Source organism: Bufo gargarizans, chromosome 3 (genome assembly GCF_014858855.1).
Source record: "Bufo gargarizans isolate SCDJY-AF-19 chromosome 3, ASM1485885v1, whole genome shotgun sequence".
Classification (NCBI taxonomy): domain Eukaryota; kingdom Metazoa; phylum Chordata; class Amphibia; order Anura; family Bufonidae; genus Bufo; species Bufo gargarizans.
The window spans coordinates 209,465,106-209,491,413 of record NC_058082.1 but is presented as its reverse complement, the minus strand read 5'-3'; the positions used below and the strand labels follow the sequence as shown (position 1 = coordinate 209,491,413).

At 39.7% G+C, this 26,308-nt stretch overlaps 1 protein-coding gene across 4 annotated transcripts in view; it reads right to left on the bottom strand.

Annotated features, from left to right (window-relative positions):
- Positions 1–26,308, bottom strand: part of EDAR (ectodysplasin A receptor) — a 111,831-nt gene that overhangs the window by 27,644 nt on the left and 57,879 nt on the right. For 2 of the 4 annotated variants that reach the window (XM_044284804.1, XM_044284806.1), the window contains exons 1-5: positions 23,027–23,181; positions 17,717–17,790; positions 15,727–15,849; positions 13,077–13,258; positions 11,739–11,824 (exon numbers count right to left, since the gene is read on the bottom strand). In XM_044284804.1, coding sequence (XP_044140739.1) covers positions 11,739–11,824; positions 13,077–13,258; positions 15,727–15,849; positions 17,717–17,790; positions 23,027–23,093 — 532 coding nt within the window. In that variant the 5' untranslated portion in view covers positions 23,094–23,181. Of the gene's footprint in view, positions 1–11,738; positions 11,825–13,076; positions 13,259–15,726; positions 15,850–17,716; positions 17,791–22,522; positions 22,642–23,026; positions 23,182–26,308 lie in introns of those variants that run through there. The other 2 variants (XM_044284805.1, XM_044284807.1) reach the window with 2 other exon arrangements.

Sequence of the window (26,308 nt, the reverse complement as noted above, 5' to 3'; positions counted from 1 at the left end):
TGGTCAATAACTTACATAAGGCTCCCAGTATTCATTGTTGGCACCCACTGGTATTAGCAAGCATTTGCCCAAACCACAAAACTCATTCATTAGCAAAACGGGAGTAATTTCATCATAAACAGTAGTGTAATGAGGGAAAGGATCATCAGAAATGGAAAGAACGTATGATTCATGATGGGTGATAAGTAAGGTCTGTTGACCCCTAAACCAGTAATTACTACCTTTCATATTTGTGAATCTCGATGTAATTGCCTTTTGACCAGTTGCACTGGTCCTTTTTCCTGAAGATCATCTGTTCATATATCCATTTGCTTTTTGTTTTTGATAAATAAAAAGAGAATGATGAAAAAAAGAAATGGAAAGAACGATGGTCCTAGCCATCTACATTGGGAAGCAGGCTGGGTACTAGTCATGGGCGTAACTATAGCCATAGCTGCAACAGTACTTGCTATGGGGCCCAGAGGTAGAGAGCACCAATCAGGTGCTAGAACATTGTACCTTATAACAATATAATGATTTTTTGCCATAATGTAGGTTTTCTTATATATGGTGCTATTATAAATAACTATAATTTTTGCTATTTATGCTGTTGTTTAAATTTTCTTACACTAGGTGGTGAAGACCCCATATTATTTTGCTATGGGGCCCTATAAATTATAGTTACATCTTTGGTACTAGCATCTATGGATATTCCATATACTATAAGGGATTATGCTTTTCATTGTCAGGAGATATTAAAATCCTGAGAATTTTACCAGAGTTGTATGGTTGGGGCATTTCTATGACATGTTGTCTCACGTTGTTTGGTTTACTATCACACCAGAATAGATTTTGTTGCCAAATCTGGCAAATATCATAAAATCATGGCATTAAATGAACAATGAGTTTCAAAGCAAGGACAAAATAACTTGCGATCAAAGCAAGTGGAGGAAGAATTTATGAAACTGTAATAAAGTCCACGTGAAACACATGTAAAACATGAAGAAGGAACAAGTGGAGGAAATGTTACACTTGTATGTTCCTGGAGCTATAGCAGCAAAAACACTTCCAGATTCTATAGATCTGATCTCATCATTAGTGAATAAAGAACTGAGGAAAATTACTTAATATTTAAATAATCAGTAGGTTTCTTTATAGAACAGAGCTACAAACCTATACAGCAATTCTAGCCTTCCTCGCCTCCTGTTCCAGATGAAAGCAACTGGCCAGAAAAGAGGAAATGAAAGACAAGAAAGAACGGAAAACATATGCCTACAAAGAAAGCCAATGGCCGGGACTAGGTCCTCGCTTCTTAAGAATTAGCAAAGAAAAGTCTTCATATGGTCAGAAAAATATATAGCTGATAGTAAGGCTTCTTTTCAGCTGAGGTACAGTGTGAGCTCCAGCAGCAATAAATGCTATTGAATATAAAGGGTATACTCTTTATATTGGTTAAATGTAAAGAAACAACCAAAAATGTTCAGTTAGTAAAAATGAAAAAAATTCATGGACGTGCTATGATTCGTAGATCTTAATATATATAGCATCTATCTAAATGTCATGTTGTAGTTCTGGCACAACTGGCCGTCTGCTTCACAATCTTTCACCTCCACTTGGAAATTGACAGCGCCACTAAAGGCTCCACTTATATACGGTATGTTGGCTTTTGTAAAAGGGACAACTATCTTAAAAGAGATTTCCCATGCAATGTAGAATTTTCCTGCAAGCAGCACCTGGAATCCCTGACCTCAGTACTATGGAACCATAGGAAATTAGTGTGCACCATGCAGATCCTGGGCACACCACTCATATACTGTACATAAGACGTTAGTAGTAATCGAAAAGTGTAATGTTCAATCTAGATGAATGTAAGGTTATGCACTTGAGATGAGAAACAATCTATAAGCCAGGGAGAAGGAGACGCCTACTGAGAAACGCGTCCGTCTCCGCCTCCTTGTACCGATGGTATGGAATAGCATACTGGGCAGGAAACCAAAATGAGGGGCACAACGGGGGAGCGGAGCAGATCATTTGGAAAAAAAAATAAGACCAAGGACATCTCCTCAACATACCCTACAGTGCCAGGTGCTAATTTTGTAAATTCAGGATTGGGGAAAAGTCCTCTTTAAGCAACCATTGCCAGACAACTGCTGCCAAGGTAAATTAAATCATGGGATGCATCAAAAGAGGCATAGACATATTCGACAAGAACACATTTCTTTCTTTGAACAAATCAGTAGCCAGACCACACATAGTATATTGTGTACAGTTTTGAGCACCTATTTATATGTAGAACAGAGCTGAACTAGAGCGGAAAGGAGACCAAGATGGACTTGGTGGAGTTGAAGTAACCAAAAAGATTATAAAAGTTGACGTTAGTCAGTTTGGAAAAGAAACAGGTTAGGGGTGATTTGATTTAAATACTGTGTACAATTAAAGGTCCTTTTACATGTGCAGATATTTTGCCCAGAGCGAGCGCTGATTGATAATGTAGTATGTCAATTGGTGCTCGTTTAACTCCATTTACATGGAGCAATTATTTTCTCTGTAGGTGACTGAACGGTCGTTTATGGACGTACAATTTCATTATTGTCAGCAACACATCACTGTTTATATGGGGCAATGTGCTGCTGATAACCAATGATTTCTCATGCCAGTGATGATGTGTTCCCGAAAGGCATGATACTGCTTAGGTCATGTGCCACTTGGGGACATGTCGACACTGAGGACAGTGATTGGCTACATCAGCGCATGTGACCTTGTACAGAAGTTTATACGCCAGAGACTGGAAGGAGCCAGACAGGACCCTCCTGCACTGGAACAAAGTGGTGGGGAGCAGTGCCTTTTTATGTTAGGTACAGCACAGTCCAGGGCCTACAAAAAATTGGGGTTGATGCTGGATAACCACTTTAAGTACTTCTAGGTCTGCTAATTACTGCTAGTTATATCAAAGGCCAGTACACAAAGCAGTGTAGTAATCTTTTTTCATAAATTCCCTCTAATTGATACATTTGTTGCCAGGAAGTCATTTTCCACCTTACTTTTGGGTAGTTAGCAAGTGCCTCATATACATTTTTGCCTTCTTCTAGATCAACACTGGAAATGGGGTTGCTGAAATCTACCACACTTATTGACACTTAACGCCTGAACATTTTTTGTTAATCCAATTTTTCTATATCGTATACATTTTGTTATGAAGCCTTGACGATGGAGGCTGAGCTCCTTCCTTTATGACAGAATGATTTCCAATGAAATTTCTATGTCTCCAATTTATTTTTAAAGCTGACCATCCAAATTCTAGTGCAATCTGAAAGCGCCATGTTATAGAGCAGGAGGAGCTGCGCAGATTGATATATATTTTTGTGGGAAAAGATTCAGTAAAACTTGTAATTTAGACATTATTTTTGCATTTTCCACCTCCTGTGAACAGCTATCAGGACAGGAGTGAGGGGTTATCAGTGATGGATAACATTGTGTCTATATGTGAGCATAAGAGATAGCTGTCAGTCACTGATAACACCTCATCCTTGTACCGATAGCTCTTCACAGGAGGTGGAAAAAGCTAAGATATAAATGTATAAATTACAGGTTTTATTGAATCTTTCCCCACAAACATATATATATTAATCTGCTCAGCTTCTCCTGCTCAACAACATGGTGTTTTCAGATTACATTGCATTGTGTGGTGACAGGTCCGCTTTAAATCTAGGTCCCTGTTCTAATTAATTACACGCAGAGCTTTGGTTTTAGGCATTTCTATACAGGTCCTGACTGTGTGTGCGGTTTTGCACTAGCTGCCAAGCAAAGCACCTGCATTAGGAGGCAAACACACAGCTGCTACCCCCTAAAATTCTTTTGTGAATGGTCCTGTGTTCCTCACATGTGAATAACAACAAAACCCAAGGTTTTAAGGGATGCAGAAAATAAGTTAAGATGTGTGACTGCATTCTTCACAGAACAATGTGTGCCTTGAAGATGGGAGGAGGGGTCACGCCTCAATAAATTCCACACCGTATGTGCATACTAATTACAGGTTCCAGGAATATTATGTGGGGGCAGAATTTGTTGTGTGGTAAAGTACAGGCAGATTCCAAACAAAAGATGAAGATATTCTAGATAGGAAATGTTGATGTTTCTTTTTGCCCAAAGCAAATATATAGCAGGTTGCAATGACACCCTATTTATTAGCTAGCGCATAATATGCTTCTGGACTGTAGTATGCAAGTTATCTTTGGTGTAATGTATTTATATTTAAGAGAAAACAACGTAATGATTCTCTACCCCTATGACCTGTGGGACCATAATCATTATTTTAGTCAGTGCGGCCAGTTTATTAAAGTACAGGGTGGGCCATTTATATGGATACATCCTAATAAAATGGGAATGGTTGGTGATATTAACTTCCTGTTTGTGGCACATTAGTATATGTGAGGGGGGAAACTTTTCAAGATGGGTGGTGACCATGGCGGCCATTTTGAATCCAACTTTTGTTTTTCAATAGGAAGAGGGTCATGTGACACATCAAACTTATTGGGAGTTTCACAAGAAAAACAATGGTGTGCTTAGTTTCAACGTAACTTTATTCTTTCATGAGTTATTTACAAGTTTCTGACCACTTATAAAATGTGTTCAATGTGCTGCCCATTGTGTTGGAGTGTCAATGCAACCCTCTTCTCCCATTCTTCACACACTGATAGCAATACCGCAGGAGAAATGCTAGCACAGGCTTCCAGTATCCGTAGTTTCAGGTGCTGCACATCTCGTATCTTCACAGCATAGACAATTGCCTTCAGATGACCCCAAAGATAAAAGTCTAAGGGGGTCACATCGGGAGATCTTGGGGGCCATTCAACTGGCCTACGACGACCAATCCACTTTCCAGGAAACTGTTCATCTAGGAATGCTCGGACCTGACACCCATAATTTTTCCAGCAAGATAGTGCACCACCACAATATGGGTGTCAGGTCCGAGCATTCCTAGATAAACAGTTTCCTGGAAAGTGGATTGGTCGTCGTGGGCCAGTTGAATGGCCCCCAAGGTCTCCCGATCTGACCCCCTTAGACTTTTATCTTTGGGGTCATCTGAAGACTATTGTCTATGCTGTGAAGATACGAGATGTACAGCACCTGAAACTACGGATACTGGAAGCCTGTGCTAGCATTTCTCCTGCGGTGTTGCTATCAGTGTGTGAAGAGTGGGAGAGGAGGGTTGCATTGACAATCCAACACAATGGGCAGCACATTGAACACATTTTATAAGTGGTCAGAAACTTGTAAATAACTCATGAAAGAATAAAGTTACGTTAAAACCAAGCACACCATTGTTTTTCTTGTGAAATTTCCAATAAGTTTGATGTGTCACATGACCCTCCTTCTATTGAAAAAACAAAAGTTGGATTCAAAATGGCTGACTTCAAAATGTCCGCCATGGTTACCACCCATCTTGAAAAGTTTCCCCCCTCACATATACTAATGTGCCATAAACAGGAAGTTAATATCACCAACCATTCCCATTTTATTAAGGTGTATCCATATAAATGGCCCACCCTGTACAATGAGGTGATAACATTGTGTAGGAAAGTGCCGTCCCACTTGTAACTCTCCAGCTTTTGCAAAACTATAACTCCTGAGTCTCAACATGCTCGGACAGCCACACAATGTCTGGGCATGATCGGTGTTGTAGCCGCACACTCCCTGGAGAGCTAAAGGTTGGAGACCACTGGTAAAGGGCCTCATGTTTTTAAACAGTCCAGTTTTAGATTAATATATTGTGTAATGTTAAGCCTACAGACAGAAGGATAGTGGTCACAATATGTGCCACCATGGACCTCCTAGATATCAGCACTCAATTTGTGTATAGTCAATATTTGCACTGCTTTTGTGTGGAAACACTCGTGGTCCAAGACGCATCACATCTAACTGAGCAGTCTTTATGATTAAACATAAAACCATATTGAAATGGTATGCCATGGGGGCCTTAAATGTACTTCTTATGTTGTCTACCTGCTGGTTTTTAATATACATAATCTTCTGGGAGATAAGCGTTGCCAATGTCTAAATTATGTGAATTGTCACCCTCTCCCGATTGAAACAAACATGTTTACTTGACTGATCAGTGTCTCTATGGGGTAACATAGTGGACCTGAGGCTATGTTATGGGTATGGTCAGCTGTATGGTCATGACATGTTCAGCTGCTGATTTTTCATAGAAGAACTTGACTGTTATAGTCCCTTTTACATAGGCAGATTTCTCCCTGGTAACAAGTGGCAATTGACGATATAGTACATTGATCAACGATCGTTAAAGGATCTTCATGTGGGCCAATAATTGTTTGAATGAATGATGGCATGAATGATTGGACTGCTTGTGCACCTGCTCAGCAACATATCTCCAGTTTATATGGGGCGATGTGCTGATTTCAAAGGAAAATTCAGCATAAAAGATCTGATCTGCTGACAAACAAGTGCATGCTTTTTTTGTCTGCAGATTAAGTGGCATTTTACAGGGGGCAATGACTGGGAACAAAGAAACACTCTGGATATAGGAGGTACTGAATGATAGGAGCGTCCCACTTCCAAAAGATAAGAAGTCAAAGCACTCTCCAGGATGATGCCAATAATATGACATTTTTATTGTAAATTAATTTGTAACACTGGCTCTCACTATATTGTACTGTTATTTACTTGGCACTACTAAATGGCAAAAAAAATGATATTTTGAGACCAAGTTTGAAAATGGATTTAGAATAATATTTTCGTATTACTAGCATCATCCTGGAGAGTGCTAGGATTTCTTATCCAATGATCGGGAACAAGCATTTTTTTAGGCCAATAATCATCCCAACAAAAAGGTCCGTCACACATTCTTAGCTGGATTACCTAGAGCTGAGTGGGATCCTTTATATCTGGTATCGTTCAGAGACAGATAGTAAAAAGCCTAAATGACGGAAATGTAGCTATGCTGATGTGGAATGCTCTAACCCAATGCAACTTGTATTGTTACCGATTTCTAATTATGAAGCTGTAACCAACTAAAGATTACTTTACAGACTAGGAACTGAAGGAAATTGCACATACTATATTAGGATTTTAAAAAAAGGGACCAGAAAAGCAATTTAACTAACTTTGAATTCTGCCCTTGTTGACTCCAATGTTGATCATGTATAGTATCCTTATGGAGAACACCAAGTAGCTTAAGGAATCTTATTGGCCATGAAATGGACAAATTAACTGCCTTTCCAAAAATGAAAAGAAAACTCCACCTCTGGTGCCACCCGTTGGAAGGCAGCTATCCTATAAGTCAATTTTCAACTTTTTAAAACAGGCCTTGAGGCATAATTGAAATTGATGAGAGGCCTTTGTTGTGGATCCAGGAGGGGTACTATTTCTCCTTGGGAGGATGGCCTAGCATGTGTGAGTATATTATAGCTTTCTTTTCATTTTGGAGACCTTTTCTCTAGAATTGCATAGCTCATAAGACTCTTTATGTATACTAGGCGTTTTCCACAAGGAGAAACAGTACTCCCTGGATCCCTTACAAAAAGGAAAGCTGTTCCTCTGGTGCCCCCTGTAGGAAGGCATCTGTCTTATACATCAATATTTGACCCTTTTAAATGGGCCTTGAGTCATAATTTAGGATTAGTACTTTGTCTGCAGATAGCTGCTTCAGGGTGATTGCCCCTCATCAATGCAGAGCATCGCAAACTAGCCTCTGACCCAGGCCAGGTTTTAAAGGTGAAACACTGTCTTATAGGATAGCTGCCTTTCAAGGGGTGGCACCAGAGGTACAGCTTGCTTTTGATTTTTGGAAAGAGCCAGACACAGCCAAAGAGTGGCACTGTTTTGGGGGGGAAAAAGCAGCCATCCTTTTCTAATTTGTTACGGCCCCTTTAAATTTTGTCACGTTGGTATGTGGTCATTGTATGTGCAATGTTTCACTTGTAAATGTATTTATTTGATGTTTGCATTTTAATGATTTGAAAGTCTAGCATTGTAATATTGTAAGAATAAATGTTCTTTATTGATTTTATACAGAATGGATATTTATGCTTGTAGCCCGTACGGAGAACATTGTAATGATATACTAATTACCTCTCTAGTCTCTTAAGACACTGCGCTGTGAATTGTCATGAAAAGATGCATATTTATTTATTGCTTACAATATATATAATATATATAGCGGATGAAAGATTCAGAGTTGATTAGCTGTTATGGGTTAGTATTATTAATGTTATAACATAGTACAAGATGTGTCGGGCAGTCTATGAAATATGGAATGTGAGACAAAGACAAACAACAATGATGATCAGATTTTCAGTCGCTTTCAAGACACTTTAGACGTTTGTGTGCTCTTTTTTTCTTCTTGGAACCTGAGAAGAAAACAAAACACATGCAGTGAGGAAGTGTGGGGTCTGTTAAGAAGTGGGTTATCTCCGGAGGTGACTATGTGCACCTGAAAGACTTTCACATGCTTTGTTGTATTTTCAGAGTAAAGATGCGTGGAACGTTTAAGAAAGTAGGGAAGAACCGGTGAAAGTTATGATGCAAAAAGTGAGTCATGATTAGAAAACACTCATTCCAGGCATGCAAGGTCATATGTTGCTTGACACGGTTACCAATTGATGTAATTACAAATTTTCATATTTTATGTTCTACTGAATTCTTTTAAAGAGCATACTAAAAAGAAAAAAATTATAACTGTCATGTACAGCCTCCTTGGAGCACCAAGGTTAGTTGGACTTTCCATTCATATGATAAAGGGGCTGTCCCATTATACACTTTTGAAACCAGCACCTGGACCTAAATACTTTTATAATTGCTTGTTTAGCTGCTGAATATTTAATAAAAATCTATCCATCTCGCTTAGGTGGACATTCAAACTCAGCTCCATCCTTTAACTGCCACCAGCCATATCCTCTGTTAGAAGTTGTGATATTTACAAGAAGAGAGCTGCAGCACCAAGGGTATGTCCCCTGAGAAAGGAGATGTTCCCTGAGAAAGGAGTTGACCCCTGAGAAAGGAGATGACCCATGAGAAAGGAGATGACCCCTGAGAAAAGACCTGCCCCCTAAGAACAGACATGCCCTAGAACAGATAGCCTGAAATAATTCCAGCAAAGTAATTGGAGTAATGATTGGAGAGAGCTCTGGATCCATGTGAGGTTCAGGGCTGGTCCTAGCTTTGTCAGAAAGAGATTGTCGTGTACAAGATGATATCTGATTTTCATTTTATATATCATGTGATATGAGACCTTACATTTTGCCCACATTCAGCCTGTGCACATTATATTCATTGTCTTTTGGATATTTTATCTGTTTTGGATGGAAAGAAGTAGAAGTTTATCTGTCCGAGATTAAACTTAATCTTGGAAGAAACTTTTGGACCTGCATTTGAATATACAGTCATGTTTCAGAGGTATACCATTTCTAAATGACAATAGGTTGCAAAATTTTGGTCAGCTAATTAAAAAACTGTATTAACTTTAAAATACATAAGATGACCTTAGGCTATGCTAAGATTTTTAATTGGTTTGTGCATGCAATAAGCTAAAAACTGAAGGATGTCCAGACAACCTGCTAGATAGTGACCGACCCCACCGATGCTGTATGGATATATATTGTGCTGCAATAACAGTGTGACCTTAGACCATTAAATTTAATCTCCAAGCTACAAAGAAAAATTTAATTTGACCAAGGATTGACCTAGTTGTCTTGTGCCAGGCGAACAAATGAAACACTTGAGAGTTATGCACTGCTGCCTCAAAACGTTGTGTTAAACAACCTAATGACATCCAGATTAAAATGAGCGCTGTCCTTCCATCTGACGACAGCCCATATTGCATGAATCACTGGTGGAGTACGTGCAAGAATTATAAAATTGGGCAATATAATAGCATTTCTTATATTGAACTCTTGATGTCTGTATCTCATCAACAATGAAGACCATAACGTTAGCTACACGCTTACCAGAAGAAGTTTTGGGGTTCATACACTGATGAATGGCATGCAGATCCTCTCCGATTATCAGCTGTATTGTCCTTTATGGCTTACGTGCTGTTGAATGTCCATGGTTTATAGGGATCCTACTCTGATCTACTTAAAATAAACTCTTGTCTATAGCAATGTTACACACATGCTTAACACCACTATCTACTCCGCCAACATTTTATTCAAGTGTCTTTGTTTTTATTTAAAACTGCTAAATTGCTATACCGTACTTCTAAGTATCTTTTTAAAGTGCTTTTAAATTTCTCTAGTACACTGAACGTATAATCATCACATGCAAAGCATAAACCCTGTACTTCTTCGTGGACATGTTACAGAATGGACACTTAAGACATTCACAGGTCACTGTGCATTCTTAATGTAATTGTGGTCGAGATTGCCGTAATTACGTATAGAATCTAATCCACTCATACCTTTTTATGCGCTTCTCAGAGGTGGTATCGAGCATGGGGTAATAAGCTTTATAATAACATTTTATAAACTGGGCACACACCGGTGTGTGGTAATATCCATGCAAATAATATATGTTATATTTTCTAGAAAAATGGAATGAATCATGGAAGTTACAATTTTTTACTTCTTGAAAATCTTGGTATAAGTTCCTAGTGAACCAAACTAATCATCTTCTTCTAGCGCATAAAACAATAAAAGAGCCATTCTATTCCCATACCATTTAGTTACCCCCTGGCATTGTTGCTCACATCAGTATTGGAGCAACGTCACATTCCAGAAGAAATAAGTACATATCACAGCGTGCAACGTTAACCACGCGTGTAAGATGCCGCATAAAATTATCGTGTGTGCTAAAAGCAATGCACATATATTGAGTAAAGGAATTGTTTTGTAGATAACACTAAAGACATGTGAATACAATGAAATGAAAAGAATTGTCTTCGTAATGATAATGAACATATATAATACACATCGTAGAATATTCTGAACTTCTTACCTTGTGGACAATGTTCTTTATTAAAATATACTACATGGTTAACTGTATATATGTACCTGTTTCACATATAAAATCAATCCTGTGTTTCATGTATGGACTGGGTGCATTACAGCCGATATAAATGCTTATATTATACATCCGTAATACATATTTAAAGAGGACCTGTGTTACCAGTTGGAGGTATGTCCTTGCACAGTCTGAAACTAGCCAATCAGTGTTGCCAGTGTCAGACTGTGCAGGGACAACCTCCCAATTGGTAACACCCATCTGGACCTTCAAACTGCTAGTAATTCATTCATAACTTATACCTAAGTTATAAGAATAGATGCTCCAGAATTGTTATTACATGAGAAATGTAAGTACTTACTAAAACAGACATGTCAGGAGAGGTGACAGCTCCTCTTTAAATTAATTGTGGATATGTGTGCATTTTAGTAAGTCCTCTTCTGGGCATTAATGACTATAAAGGTATGGAGAGAGCAGCCCATGTGCGATAATGCTCGGATATGCTCTTACTACTGCATGTGCCATCATCAAACAGCACAGCTTTCAATGTTCTAAATTGGATCTAAATTATTGGACATTTTCAGTGCTTATGATAAACCATCAATGGGACTTAAATAATAAACCCTAAAGTCAAGATATATTTTCTTTATACAAAACCCTCAAACACCCTTAAAAAATCAAATTAGTTTGATTGGCTCCTTACTACACAGCATGCTTTTATGTTATGTCCTTTGATTAGTGATGAATTTGGGAAATAACATTACATTATAGAATATGTAAGAGAATGTCGGTTTACTTACACTCCTTGACGTTGGGAGGTGCTAGGGAGCAAGAGTGACAAACCATTCCATAAATGCTTTTGGGGCGGCTCTCTAACATGTAGAATCTGGTTTGAGGATCAAAATGTTAATATTTATAATGTATGTCAATAAAGATTATATACATATAACATACGGTACGTGGAATATTAGGGTAATCTTCCAAGGCTTGTATAAAGGGGTTGTCCAGGTTAAAACATAAATTGTAAAAAACATGGCAAGGTAGTAAAATAGTAAAACAAAATATATATTCACTATTTCAAAGTTCTCTGTTTCACAGCCACTGCTCTGGTCATTCCCTCTTCAACAGTCTCCTGCTGTATACCAGTGATGGCAGCTGTAGCCAAGACGTCATGTTTTTTGCTGAAGTAGTAGGAAGGATTGGAGCAATGGCGCTGGAGCAGAGGGCGTTCAGAATGGTAGGCAGACATTTCTTTTTTTTATTATTATAATGCCTTTCCTGCCTTTTACAGACATTTCTTAAGTTGGACAACACCTTTATTAATGTTCCAATTCATCTAAGAGGTGAATAATACTAAATGCGTTTAAGCAGAAGATGAAGAGCAATGTAGAACCTTCATTGTACTTATCAGCCGGAGTCCTAGAGGTCATCAATTAAACATTGGTCTATACTTAGCACAAGACATTAATTTGGAAGTGGTGTAGAACTCCCTTCATCCATTGTAGGACACAAATATCCTACTTAATGTACTATATCAATCTTTTTGTGAACAGATCTAAAATCATGCTCTGCTCACAATTAAAATGTGCCCATAGATAAGGAAAGAGACTATCTGATCGGAAGATACATATTAGGGAAGATTTACTAATCCTATAGATGCCAGTCTACAAGGTGCACCAGAAGTATTACAGTTCAGGCTGGATAATAAATGTGGTGCAGGGCTAGAAAATCTGGTGCAATGCCATATTTTCCTCAAAACCATGCCCCTTTCTGCTAAGCCACATGCCTTTTCACACTGTGCAGATGTTTTCTTGAAAGCTAAATGTCCCAAATTGTACCACATTTTGCACCAAAATCTAAGTGGACTCACATTAGTAAATATGGCCTACGGTACTGTTCTAGAAAAGGTCTGTTGTTTTTCACAAACAGCGCCTCTGTAGTTGACGAGTTGTCTGTTATTGCAGCTCAGCCCCATTTAAAATAACCATTTCCATTTGGAAAAAAACAACCCCTTTTCAACCAAACATTAGTCAAACAAACGTTGCTAATACCATATTTTTGGTGTATTCTATTGACTCTAATTTTATGACATTTCTAGAATGTTTCCTATAGACAGTATTTTGTGCATTTAACCTTACCCTGGAAGGCAGGGTCCACATTCAGCATCATTCTTAGAATCTCCTGGAGTCAAAACTGTTGCTCGGAAAAATCCATCGCAATCCTTGTGTCTCCTGCATATTTGGTAGCCTCCTTTAGAATATTTGCCAGTTGGACAGGAAATACAACCATAATCTTCATCTTTCATTCCATATCCACAAGACTAAAATGACATAGAAAAATGATATAAAAGGAGAAAAGCAGCAAAACAATATTTCATTTGCTGGCTCCATGGGATATACAGTCTCTGTTTCAAAGAAGTTTTCAAAAAGGTTTCTTAAACTTCTTATTTCAGGGCAGCACAGGATAGAGAGGAAAATGCTACACAGGTTCCAATGATTTGATTAGGTATTTTTGTGTAAAAAGCTTTTAACTGCTGCCGGGGTTACCATCATGAATTTCTGGAAAACTGTGTTAAGAGCAACCTTCCCCACCTCCAGCCATTCTCACATTCATAACCATAAAAGCTATAACTTTTTTTGTGTCTAGCTATTCTGCCATTCACATTGGTAAGATTTTTAATTTCTATCAACTTTTATTATGGGTTAAATGAAGAGGGAAAAAATTGTGCTATTTTGATTTCTGCTGGTTACCGATCACCATAAATAATCTGTTCACTCTATTGTACAGGTTATTATGAGTACAGGAATGCCAAATACTGTTTTGTGATATCTAATAGTATGTAACAAAAACCATACTTATTGTAATGGCTTTTGCTCCTTTATTTTTTTTTTGTAACTTTAACTTTTGCAGAAAAAAAAACTTTTACCATGCAAGAAAAAAAGCTGGAAAGTAACTAGTAAGTAACTAGTAAGAAAACAAATTTCTCAGTGTAGCTATTTACTCTATATTGTGCTGGTGAAGAAAAAGCATTAGCACTAGGCATAGAAAATCCTATCTTTAATTTACGCAATCGTGGTTTTGGTCCGCATCTGAGCCGCATTTTTAGCGGCTCGGGTGCAGACCCATTCACTTCACTGGGACAGCAAAAGATGCAGACAGCACTCCGTGTGCTGTCCGCATCCGTTGCTCCTTTCCGTGGCCCCGCAAAAGTTATGAGTCATGTCCTATTTTGTCTGTTTTGCGGACAAGAATAGGCATTTTAATAAAGGGCCGTCTGTTTTGTTTCGCAAATTGGGGAAGGCACACGGACGGCATCCGTGTTTTGCAGATCCGCAATTTGCGGACCACAAAACACGTCATGGTCTTGTGAACAAACCCTAATACAGAGCTTTTCTATAGAGAAGTGAGTAATGCTGCTGCCTACTATACAGAAGGTTTGGGGTTCAAATATAACTCTTTTTAGTAAAGGTTATGGCAGAAAAATATAATTCTTATTTTCCAGCTTTTTTTCTACTAAAATCATTACAATAAATTTGTTTTGTAGCACATTTACTATTAAATATAACAAAACAATATTTAGTAACCCTGTAAACATAATGAGCTGTACAATATGGTGGACACATTATTTATGGTTATTGGTAAATGGCTCTTTTTCCCTTCATTTCAAATTCTTCTGGCAGGCTGTTCTGTCAGAGGAAAGGAATCGTATCCAGCGAAGCGGGAAAAGGCCGGATCACTGATAGGCCACATTGACTATAATGGGACTTGGCGGGGATCTGGCCTGTTTCCTGCATTAGGGTTGGGAATCGGCTGGACAGATACCGCTGCAAGCAGCGCTTTTTTTTCTGGTCCATTCCCGGCACTAATGCCGGAAACAGGCCGGATCTCCGTCGGGTCCCATTATAGTCAATGGGCTCCAATGGGGTTATGCCGAATACAATGTCTTCCAGCAGGATGTTCCTCTGCTGGAAGAGCATCCCCGGAAGAATTTACAGTCGAGGGGCAGATGTCATAGAAAATCTTCTGCCTGTTGTATTGAAGGTCTGGGGTTTAAATCCCAACGAAGACCTGTAAAATCATTTCTTTATTAAAAAATCTATCTGCTGCGAGAAGGCCCTTCCCCAACCCTCATCCAGCACGGCTTCATTAATATTTACTGCACTGAAGTGAAAACGAATGAGTAGGGCTAAGCAAATCGAGCTTCGGATCCTAGATCCGAAGTTGATTCGTTCAAAATGTCGTTTGAATGCTTTGAAGTGTATGGGCTCTGGTGAGTCAAATTTGTTATCACCAAAGTCTCGCGGGACTTTGGTGAATAACTTCGGGATTTGATTTTCAACTTTAAAGTCATTTTAAAACATGGATCCGAAGTCAGCTTTGTTGGTAACAATACATCTTCGGATCCATCCTTTAAAATGGTTTTAAAGTTTAAAAGTCAAATGACAAAGTTATTCACCGAGACTTCAGTGATAAATCCGTTCACCTCGCCGGAGCCCATACATTTTAATGCTGTATGGAGACCTATCTAGGCTTTCGGCATAAATCCGTGCAGCAGTTAAACAGCTACAGCCTACAGACAGGGGCATGTGCCCACACCTGTGTAACCTGTACATATATTAGTATTCACCCTGCGGTAAACGGAATCATATATAAGATCTCTAAAACAAAATAATGAGGACAATAAATCTAGGATCTTTAAAATAAGCAAACCTCGCCCACTTAGATGGTATATGATGTTTGATGGCATTATAAGAGAGAGGCATTGTTCTGACTGGCCCAATTACTTACATTATATGGCTCTTCCCCCGGTTCACACTCTGGACAGCTATGGCACAGACCTGTTGTCTGGTTATAATACTCATTTTCACCACAGTTCGAGTACTCAGCTAGAGCTGAATACACCAAGGACGCCTGCAGTAGTAAGAGGAAGTAATCAGCTTGTACGTAGATTAAGATTTTCTAGATTCTACCACTGACATCTGTGCAGTCTCAGACATGTTTATTCCATTACATATCGATCTTTTCTAACAAATGTTAAACTTCTTTAATCCAGAGAATCTTATAACAGAATTGTGGCACCCAGGGGCGTTGCTAGGGTCTGAAAACATCCGGGGCACAAGCTCACTGTATCACTCCCCTGTGAATCCACGCCCCCACACAATAACCCCTTTCAGCAGTCCCCCCTTCACAGTAGTTATTAACCCCTTTCAGCAGTCCCTCTTCAGCAATTGGGGGACTGCTGAAAGGGCTTAATGACTACTGTGAAGGGCCTAGCCGTCCAGGGGGGATCATCCACTCATCCCCCTTGAACTTGTTCCGCTGGCTGCATGGGCATGAGTTCAACTTCAGTCACTTCAATGCGCAATCTCGTCCTGAGGCGCGTGATCCCGCAAGACCAGTGACCTACAGCGGTGGGTCTCGCGGGATCGCGTACTGCAGGACGGGATTGCACACCAAAGTGACTGAACTCATGCCTGCTCAGCACGCAAGTTGCGGAACAAATACAAGGGGGGTGGGGCCAGCATAACATTCGGGGCATTGGACAAAACATCCGGGGCTCAAGCTCACTGTATCACTCCCCTGTGAATCCACGCCCCCACACAATAACCCCTTTCAGCAGTCCCCCCTTCACAGTAGTTATTAACCCCTTTCAGCAGTCCCTCTTCAGCAATTGGGGGACTGCTGAAAGGGCTTAATGACTACTGTGAAGGGCCTAGCCGTCCAGGGGGGATCATCCACTCATCCCCCTTGAACTTGTTCCGCTGGCTGCATGGGCATGAGTTCAACTTCAGTCACTTCAATGCGCAATCTCGTCCTGAGGCGCGTGATCCCGCAAGACCAGTGACCTACAGCGGTGGGTCTCGCGGGATCACGTACTGCAGGACGGGATTGCACACCAAAGTGACTGAACTCATGCCTGCTCAGCACGCAAGTTGCGGAACAAATACAAGGGGGGTGGGGCCAGCATAACATTCGGGGCATTGGACAAAACATCCGGGGCTCAAGCCCTGAATGTTTTGACCTAACGACGCCCCTGGTGGCATCTACTTCTGTTAATCAAGCATAGACGTATAGCATAAACCCTTTCATCTTCTTCATATTCCCTAATATATACTACATCCTCATGTTTAATGTGTGAGAAGGATCTATACAGACTTGATTATCATAAAGCTGAATTGAAGTACTGTAGCAGATAACACTTCCGTGACCACCTTTACACATGTGTTTACACGGATCCCAACTGTGGTCACCGAGAGAAGGAAGTCAAGTGGTTTCTAGGCAACTAAAACTCACACCTGCAGAATACACTGATAGAGACATGTATTGTTTGCATATGCTATACCTCTGGGACCCACGAGTACCTCAGGAACATCCATCCCCGGGTCTCTTTCCATTCACTGCTAGGGACAAGCACATTTGCCCTGTAAATCTCAGCCGATTTAAAGTGGTTGTCTTATCATAGACAATGGGGGCATTACGCTAAGATATGCCCCCATTGTCTTATAGGTGCCGGTCCTACCGCTATATCGAGAATGAATCCCTGTGATGTGGTGGCTGGAGGACACCGGTCCGGCCACCACCAAGCCGGCTCCACATAGAAGTGAAAGGGAGCGCACCGCGCATGACTGGCCACCGCTCCCATTCACTTCTTTGTGCTTGGTAGACATAGCCGAGTCACTTTTGGGGCTCCGTTCTCGATATAGGATATGCCCCCATTATATGTCATGAGACAACCCCTTTAAGATTTCATTGTGTTATATAAGCATGTTATACATACCATCAGAAATGGGAATATACGGTTCAATTTTCTGTCACCTTGTTTGTTCATATTACAGCTATGATGTGTCACACCTGTAAAAGAAAAACTCAATTTTATTATCTAATAAGGAACAATTTCTTGGTGATGATAAAATTTTCCAATTTGTATCTAAAATTTTACATTTGAAAGCATTTGTCAATTAGCATATTGTGCCTCTTACATACATTTGTCTATTTCTGTTGAAGGAAAGGGAACTGCGACGCTGCACCAGAAATGATTTAGGCTACTTTCACACTGGCGTTTTGTCTTTCTGTTTGTGAGATCCGTCATGGGTTCTCACAAGCGATCCAAAACGGATCAGAATGCATCAGTTTGCCTCCGATCAGTCTCCATTCCGCTCTGGAGGCAGACACCATAACGATGCCTGCAGCGTTCTGATGTCCACTTGACGAAACTGAGCCAAACGGATCCGTCCTGGCATACAATGTAAGTCAATGAGGATGGATTCGTTTTCTCTAGCACAATAGAAAACGGATCCGTCTCCCATTGACTTTCAATGGAGTTCATGACGGATCCGTCTTGGCTATGTTACAGAAAATACAAACGGATCCGTTCATGACGGATGCATGCGGCTGTATTATTGTAACGGATTCATTTTTGCAGATCCATAATGGATCCGCCCAAAACGCGAGTGTGAAAGTAGCCTTATTTAGCAGTTTGTATGATGATGGCCGTAATGGATCTAATCAAACATTTACTGACATTATCCTTCCGAGCTGCCTTTCATGTGGGATCAATTTGCATTCTGACTATAGCTTGACTTCAACCGACACTTTGCTACAATGATTGGAGGTTAGCTCTTAATTCATATACTTTTCCTTCCATCTTGCTTCGAGCTATAAAACTAGTTACGACAGGTAGATAAGGTAACATTAAACAGTTCAGTAAGCCAACTTGTTGAAAAGAAATTACTCTTGGATTGACAAAGGGCAAGAGAAGCCAATTCCAAGCTTCCTATCAATTTTTTCTCCCTTTTTTTTTAGTCTTCCCTTCATCAAAATGTAAATTGTGCACTTATTTGACAGACGCTGCGAAGGGTGTTTAATCAGGCTAATGTCTGTACCCACCTAAGGTTGATTATATTGAGAGAGAGCCAAAGGTGTGTAATTAACAGATATTTGCTTAACACATGCACTACAAAAAGACAAAAGAGAATAAATTTGGGCTGTAGTGTTATGTAACCCTGCTAACTGCCTGTGTGCTTCTGATCTACCCTCAACAAGTCCTAACAGTGCTAGAAATCTGGTTATATACAAAAAGTCAATGGATCTGAGAATATACAGCACTTCCTGGGCGCTACTGTTACCTATGGAACTCACACACCACTCACATCCGGCATTGCTTATATAGTAGCCTGCAGTGATACACAGATAATGAGCCTTAGCAATATCTGATTTATGTAGGCAGTGTGGGGGGTAACTAACTACTATGTAAACCTATACCATGTATATCTACACTAATAGCCAGATTTTTGGATTAGGACCAAAGCACCAAGGCAGGAAGTTGTGGTAACAAAAAAGAACACCCTTGAGGCATAAGCTAAATTCCAGGTGCGTATCAGTAATAGCTAAGAGGCAAGTGCAACCCACGCGTCTAGCCACGACTGCTCAGCGTGCCTGCAGGCGTTCTACGTTCTGATAAGACTACCGCTTTTTAAAGAATAGAACATTGTAACGAAGATACTTCTCATCATGCCATCACTGACAGGGTACCTGCATAATCTGTCTGCCTGTTTCCTGACTCTGAAAGTAATTACACTAATTGTTTACATGTAGCTTTGTAGCCACTGACATCTTCTCACATGACATTGATGTTGACATAAATGCTCTACTTTTACCCACCATCTAATTTTTACCCTGCAAAATTACTTTTTTTAATGCTACCAATCAGCTTCTTACTAGTTGGTGATAGGCACCACTGATACAATAGTGCTGTTTGAGGACAAGCTTGGGTAAGGAAAAGCAGTGTAGGAAAGTCATGAACAAGTATTAATAGATGGGTCACTTACAAGACAGGACCCTGATTTGTCTCATGTCACCAGTCATCACCACCAATTAGCAAAATTTGTTGAGTTTACTACTAAAGCTGAAAGTCACATCTGCATGATAAACTGTTGCCTAGGACTCAGCATAAGGGTATTCTTCTCTGCATCTATAAGGGTACAGCCACATGGCCAGGTTTGTAAGCCAAAATCAGGAGGGGACAGGTATGACTTCCCCTCTTTTTTGAACTCACTTCTGGTTTTGGCTTCCAAAACTGCATCAGTAAACCTGACGAAGTGTTTGCACCCTTACAGTTGCACCGAAATACGCCAAGCTCCTCTCTCCATGTTCCTTTATTGCCTAGGACGAAGCAATATGTGTGCCTTTATTAGCCTAAACTCACACAGTAGCTTGATGACCACAAAAACTCTACGCACTCGATTACATTTTATCATCTCTCAAATTGTAAAGCCTATTATTTGTGCTGCATTGACAACCCCAGTTTACTACAAAGTAGATGGAGTTGTCTGTTTCTGGCACCAGAACCATTGCCAAACAGCTGATCATTGGGCGTGCAGGGTGTCAGACCCCCTCCAATCAGCTAGTCTAGTCTAGTTAGGTCAGTCAAAATAAAAAAATATCACTGGAGTGATCTGCACCAAACTTACTAAAAGTGCGCAGTGGGTTTACCTGTTTCATGACTGTGTAAGTCTGTGCCCAGCAGGGTGTATGTGCAGAAGAAACATTGCCCTGTGCCTAGGTGCACCCTCCTTTGTGCCTTGGGTTAGCTTTCTCAGAACGTTCAACACAAATGTCAAGAATAATAAGAGATCAGAGAATATTCACTGCCAATAAATTGATTTGGCAGTGGGAATATTTTTCTTGATTCCTTTGAAGAATACTGGCTTTTTACCTTAGGTAATGCTTTAATAAATACGACCTAAGACCTGAAATCACTTGTGTAGCTCAGTATTAAGAGCTTTTATAGATATGTAAGAATAAACCTCGACAATAAAGGTAACATATGTGAATGAATTAACATATTCCTACATATTATATGAAGCTCTTTGGAGATCGTTAGGGCAATCACATAACATAATCTTATTCTGGGAATTGCTGTCTATACAATTAGAAGTTGCAGGAATTTAAAAACCTCCTTGCTTTCCCTGCAGAAGAAATTCATGGATGAAGGCCTCTTTCTAAGACTACTTTCACACTTGCGTTTGGTGCGGATCCGTCATGGATATGAACAGACGGATCAGTTCGGATAAAAAAAATGTCTGCATCCGTTCAGAATGGATCTGTGTGTATTATCTTTACCATTGAACACCATTGAAATTCAATGGAGAACGGATCTGTTTTCTATTGCGCCAGATTGTGTAATCGAAAACGGATTCGTCCCCATTGTGTCAGAAGGGATACGTTTGGGTCAGTTTTGTCAGACGGACACCAAAACGCTGCAAGCAGCGTTTTGGTGTCCGCCTCCAAAGCGGAATGGAGATGAAACGGAGGCAAACTGATGCATTTTGAGCGGATCCTTTTCCATTCAGAATGCATTAGGGAAAAACGGATCAATTTTGGACCGCTTGTGAGAGCCCTGAACGGATCTCACAAAAGTAAAGCCAAAACGCCAGTGTAGGCAAAGTTGTCTCCTGATTAGGGATGCCTGTATTTGCAGTACAATACATGGACAATAATATTAATAATTTGCTATTTCATTTTTTCACAAGAAAAGTATATAATATATGCCCTTTTTATGTGAATATGACAACTGTAGCTACTAAACTCTCTTCATTTTGTGTTCATCTTCAGATCTTAGACTATAAGTCAAATAATACAGTTGCAAACAATAGGCATAAAATATTTTTACATCATAAAACTACAATATGCTCATTGGTCAACATTTAAAATTAAGAAAACGTATTCCTTTAGGCACACATGATAAAACATATATATTGAGTTATCTGCATTCAATCTGCAGCTTAAGAATTCAAGGCTTTGGACACCTTGAGGGATTTTTTTTATTATTTCATTCTACTCATTTTGGGTTTAAAAATATTCATTTAATTGGTCCTTATTAAAAAATTTTGTTTTACAGCCTTCCGTTTCAGTGCATTTGTAGACCTACAGGCTCTCAGCTTCAATCTGAATCTATCAAGAATTCTGAAGGCTTGCTATCTTGCCCTTATCTCAGAACTGACAGCTCATAAACACTCATTTCAGTTAAATTCTTATCAGTTTCATGATAATTTACCTCAAATGAGTGTATAGGACCTGTCAGGAGTTCAGAGATAACAGCTACAGATTGAGCCGAAAGAGAAGTTCTCTGATGGATTCCGTGAAAAGCAGAGAGCCTGCTGGTCTACAAATGCACTGAAACTGAAAGCTGCAGAAGAAAAACTGTTGAGCTTTTTAAATAAAGACCAACTAAAAATGATTTTTAGCCTAAAATATGTAGAATAAAGTAATAAAAATTTCCCCCCAAACATATACACTGTCTTGAGTTCCAGTATAAATGCTTTTGCAATAAAGGGAGTGAAGACAGATTTCACTAACTTTCTCTATAAAGAACAAATGTGCCCTCCTCCCAGTGCCAACCTGTCAGCCATAAAGGCTTATGTCTTTATAGAAAGCAATACTACTAAATCTAGTCCCATTATATATTTATCTAATCATATTTTGCATTATTACTATCCCATAGAAATACTTAGAATATATATTATACATATAATAACTGACATAAATGCAACATCCCCATGACCTGCTGCTCAAAAATACTTACACCAGCAATTTACAGAAAGAAGATACAAATCCTGGATAGAAGGCAGTGCAGGCATTTATCCACTCAAGTCAATAGAATTTTGGGGTTTGAACATAAGCATTTATTTCCTTTTATTGTCTCTGACTGGTGAGGTGAGGGATCTGGCAGCTCTGCCTCTTTTCCACCCACATAAAAACTTAGCAATTGAAAAACACAAAGGTCTTTGAGCAACTGTTACTTAACTAAGCGAACCTGCAATTAACCTGGTGTTTAGGAAACCATATGTCCTTTAATGTCTTACACTGTTGGTAAGCATTGCTCTAGGCATAGTGGCACCATCACTACAGCTTCTGGACCATTTGTGATTTCACTAGTAAATGATACTCAAATGAACACAATGATAGACATGTCTGCAATGTCAAGATAGATTACTAGCAGGGAGAATAAAATTGCCACAAATATGCCACATTGTACAAATATTTTATCCTATAGAGTAGAATAAGCACCAGTCAGGTGAGTACTTACTCTGCAGTAGAATAAAGGACAGTGCCCAAGTAGCAGAAGTTGTGGCAAGATCTGAGGCGAGTAACATTCTGGCACTGCTCTTCCTCAGAAAAGTATTAGAGTAAGTTCAGTAAAGTGAGCCGAAACCACTCCATTTATAGTCAGTCATTCATTATCATTGCACAAAACGACTTTCCGGACAAGCCAATCAGTTTATAGCACCACAAAAAGAACATATGGTCCAAGGAGTTTAATACATGACAGCAACTGGAGACGGTGTGAGATAGAAGTGAAGACATGGGGGATGACACTTTAAGAACTTTATTTCATTCTATAGTGAAGTAGCACTGACAAATGACAACATGAAAATGATCTATCCCAGGGTACAACATCTGTCTACTGAAATGAAGGCCACTTTTAGCATATGACTGAAATACCTTTTCAAGGGTCCGAAGTTACAAGCAAATCTATTATGAGATATCATTTTACATCTCTATAGTGTAACTCCACCCAGAGAATACATCATCTCTGTACAAGAATCTCCAGGTATACTATAGTCACAACTTCCCTCATCTATTTATTATGACGCCATTCACCTTTTAATAAAACCACAAGCTTCATGAAGCATTCATCTGACCTAAACTTGTTACTAACCTTGTAGTAATATAGTGGTCTATTAAAGGAACGATCCCACAGGATAAGTGATAAGTGTATGATCACTAGAGGTCTAAACAGGGGCGTAGCTATAGGGGGTGCAGAGGTAGCAGTTGCTACCGGGCCCAGGGGCCTGAGGGGGCCCAAAGACCCTTGTGCCGCATAAGAAGACACTGGTATTATAGAAGGTGCATGCAAGTTACACCTCTGGCTGGAGGGAAGGGGTTAGGTTAAGAATTTGGTATGGAGGAGGGGGGGTGCAGTTTCAATTTTTGCCTCATGCAGCACGAAGGTTTGAGGGAAGGGGGCCCAAGCTGAACTCTTGCACCAGGGCCCATGAGCTTTTAGCTACGCCCCTGGGTCTAAAGGTCTGACAACTTGGACCCAGATGATCTCTACAAGGTGTCCTGATGAGCAAATTGGTTCTAAAATTTTAGAAATTGGCCCAAATTTTCCAATAAGTTTAGGTTTGAATGATTCAAATGTTTTGTGAAGTTCTTTGGGAAGAGAGAGAGAGAGAGAGAGAGAGAGAGAGAGAGAGAGTCTTAGATCAAATTTATTTGGTCTATTTTAACCCAAATTGAATTTTAAGAGAATTGAATTTTGCTTATCTCCATTCCAGATGTATTTGAATAGAGTGGAGATCAGGCATGCATCCTGAAGACAGTGGCACTCTCTAGTGGTAGCAGATGGACTCCTGGTGATCATACATTATAGATATCACCCCCTTGTGGATAGGTGGTGTGTGTTGTGGAATAACCATGTTTTTTCTTCCAAACCATTGCTCCAAAGACCAAAAGTGTTGATAACCATGACTAGGGCTAGATTTCTACTTAGCATTCCCAGCACAACATTTATCTGCTTGAATCGCAGCCTAATAGAAGTGTATGGGGAAAGGTGTACATTAATCCCATGATTACGTTAGGACCCCTTAGTTCTATTGGAGAGCAACTATGTCAAGTCAAAAAGTGTCACGCTGCAACAACTGTACATCTCCTGCATGCAATATATGGCTGAAGACATTCTTATGAATGCCTCTCAATTCAAGTTGCAAAATCTAGTCCAGCCTTTGAGACACATGAAAAATTACATTAAAATGCAATATTAAGCCACCCATCTCTGAAACCCCCCAAGGGAATTGCGGATGCACAACCTCCACAGTACCAATAAAATGGTAAATTGCTGATGTATTTTTCTTTATTATCCTTTACGGTGGTCTGGTAAAGACTAATGTAAAAATAAATAATTATAAAGTAGGGGCATTGTAAAGTGAAGGACCACCAAAATGGTTTGAAAGAAGTTGCATGAGATAAGAAACAGTGGCACGACTGTCATGAGCGGTGTCTTGTAGTGCTTCCCAGTCTCATTCACTTGAATGGATCTGATCTGTAACATCAGACACAACCTATGAACAAACAAGGTACTGTTTCTGGATAAAGAAGACCCTTTCTTCTAACCGCATAATTTCCTTTCAGTGCAAAAAATCATAACTACAAGTGTCCAGAAATGTGATATTTAGAGGGAAACTTAAAAATACAGAGAGAGAGAGAGAGAGAGAGAGAGAGAGAGAGAAAACCTCTTAAGACCGTGTGTAGCAACAATGGTGCAAACATACAAAGACAGGTGAAAAAGCCAGGTGTAACCTTGCTCACCTATGTGAATGGTAGACACAACAACCAGCATATGCATCTTGCATAATCACTGAGCGTGCAGCCACCTGTGCTTGGGTCTCTAAAGATATACAGGTGGCCCAAAACCACACAGATAGGTCAAGAAGAAAAAGGCACAGAATTAGCGCTACCCATCTCAAGCAATCATAATGGATACAACCCAGGAAGGAAAGGAATTGTAGAGTTTATTGGTCTTAAAGGCTTATTCTACTACAAAAAAAAATCTTTCCATGTCTATATTGGTAATAAAATAAACTTGCTGACACCTCAACAGTGCTGCTCCAACAATGCAAGGTCCATGTAGTGCTCCATCTCCTGCTTCTCAATACGGCAGGAAATCCTGGCTGAGGTGGGTCATTTCTGCAGCTAGTGATTGGCTAGGCTATATTCCAGCCATTTCCTGCATGGGACAGGAGCAGGAATTGGAGCACAGTGGAGACGTGGCATGAAGATGTGGCAGCAGCAGCGAGGTGAGAACAAGCAGGCTTAGTTTTTTTTTAAACCATTTTATGGCCATGGGAGATACTCCTTTAAATATCATTAAACTCTAGTTCCTTGACTTTTTAGATTGCGGGCTGCTTGAAAAGGGTACTGCCGAACCTCTTTGAACTGGCCTGGAAGTTGTGATAACAGCTGCTGTTTGCAGGGTTATTGCACCAGAAGGTGACCTGCGCTGTCCTCAATTCAGTAGAAGTCACATGGAATGAACTAAAAGTCACTAATGAGTATCTTTCCTGTTTTTCTTTTATATGTTAAAATTGTTTAAATAAAGAATGTAAAATAAGTCACTAATGAATTTATTTCCCTAACTGTCAATGTAGTGTGTCTTCAGTATGAAGGATTCCATACAACAGACCAGATTTCAGCTTCCTAGACCCCTGTGAATATGACTTTGGGAATGTGGAAGGCTGGAGGCTAAATGTGAATTATATGATAATTTCACCCAAGATGTTCCTTAAACTCTGTCTAAAGTTGGCCA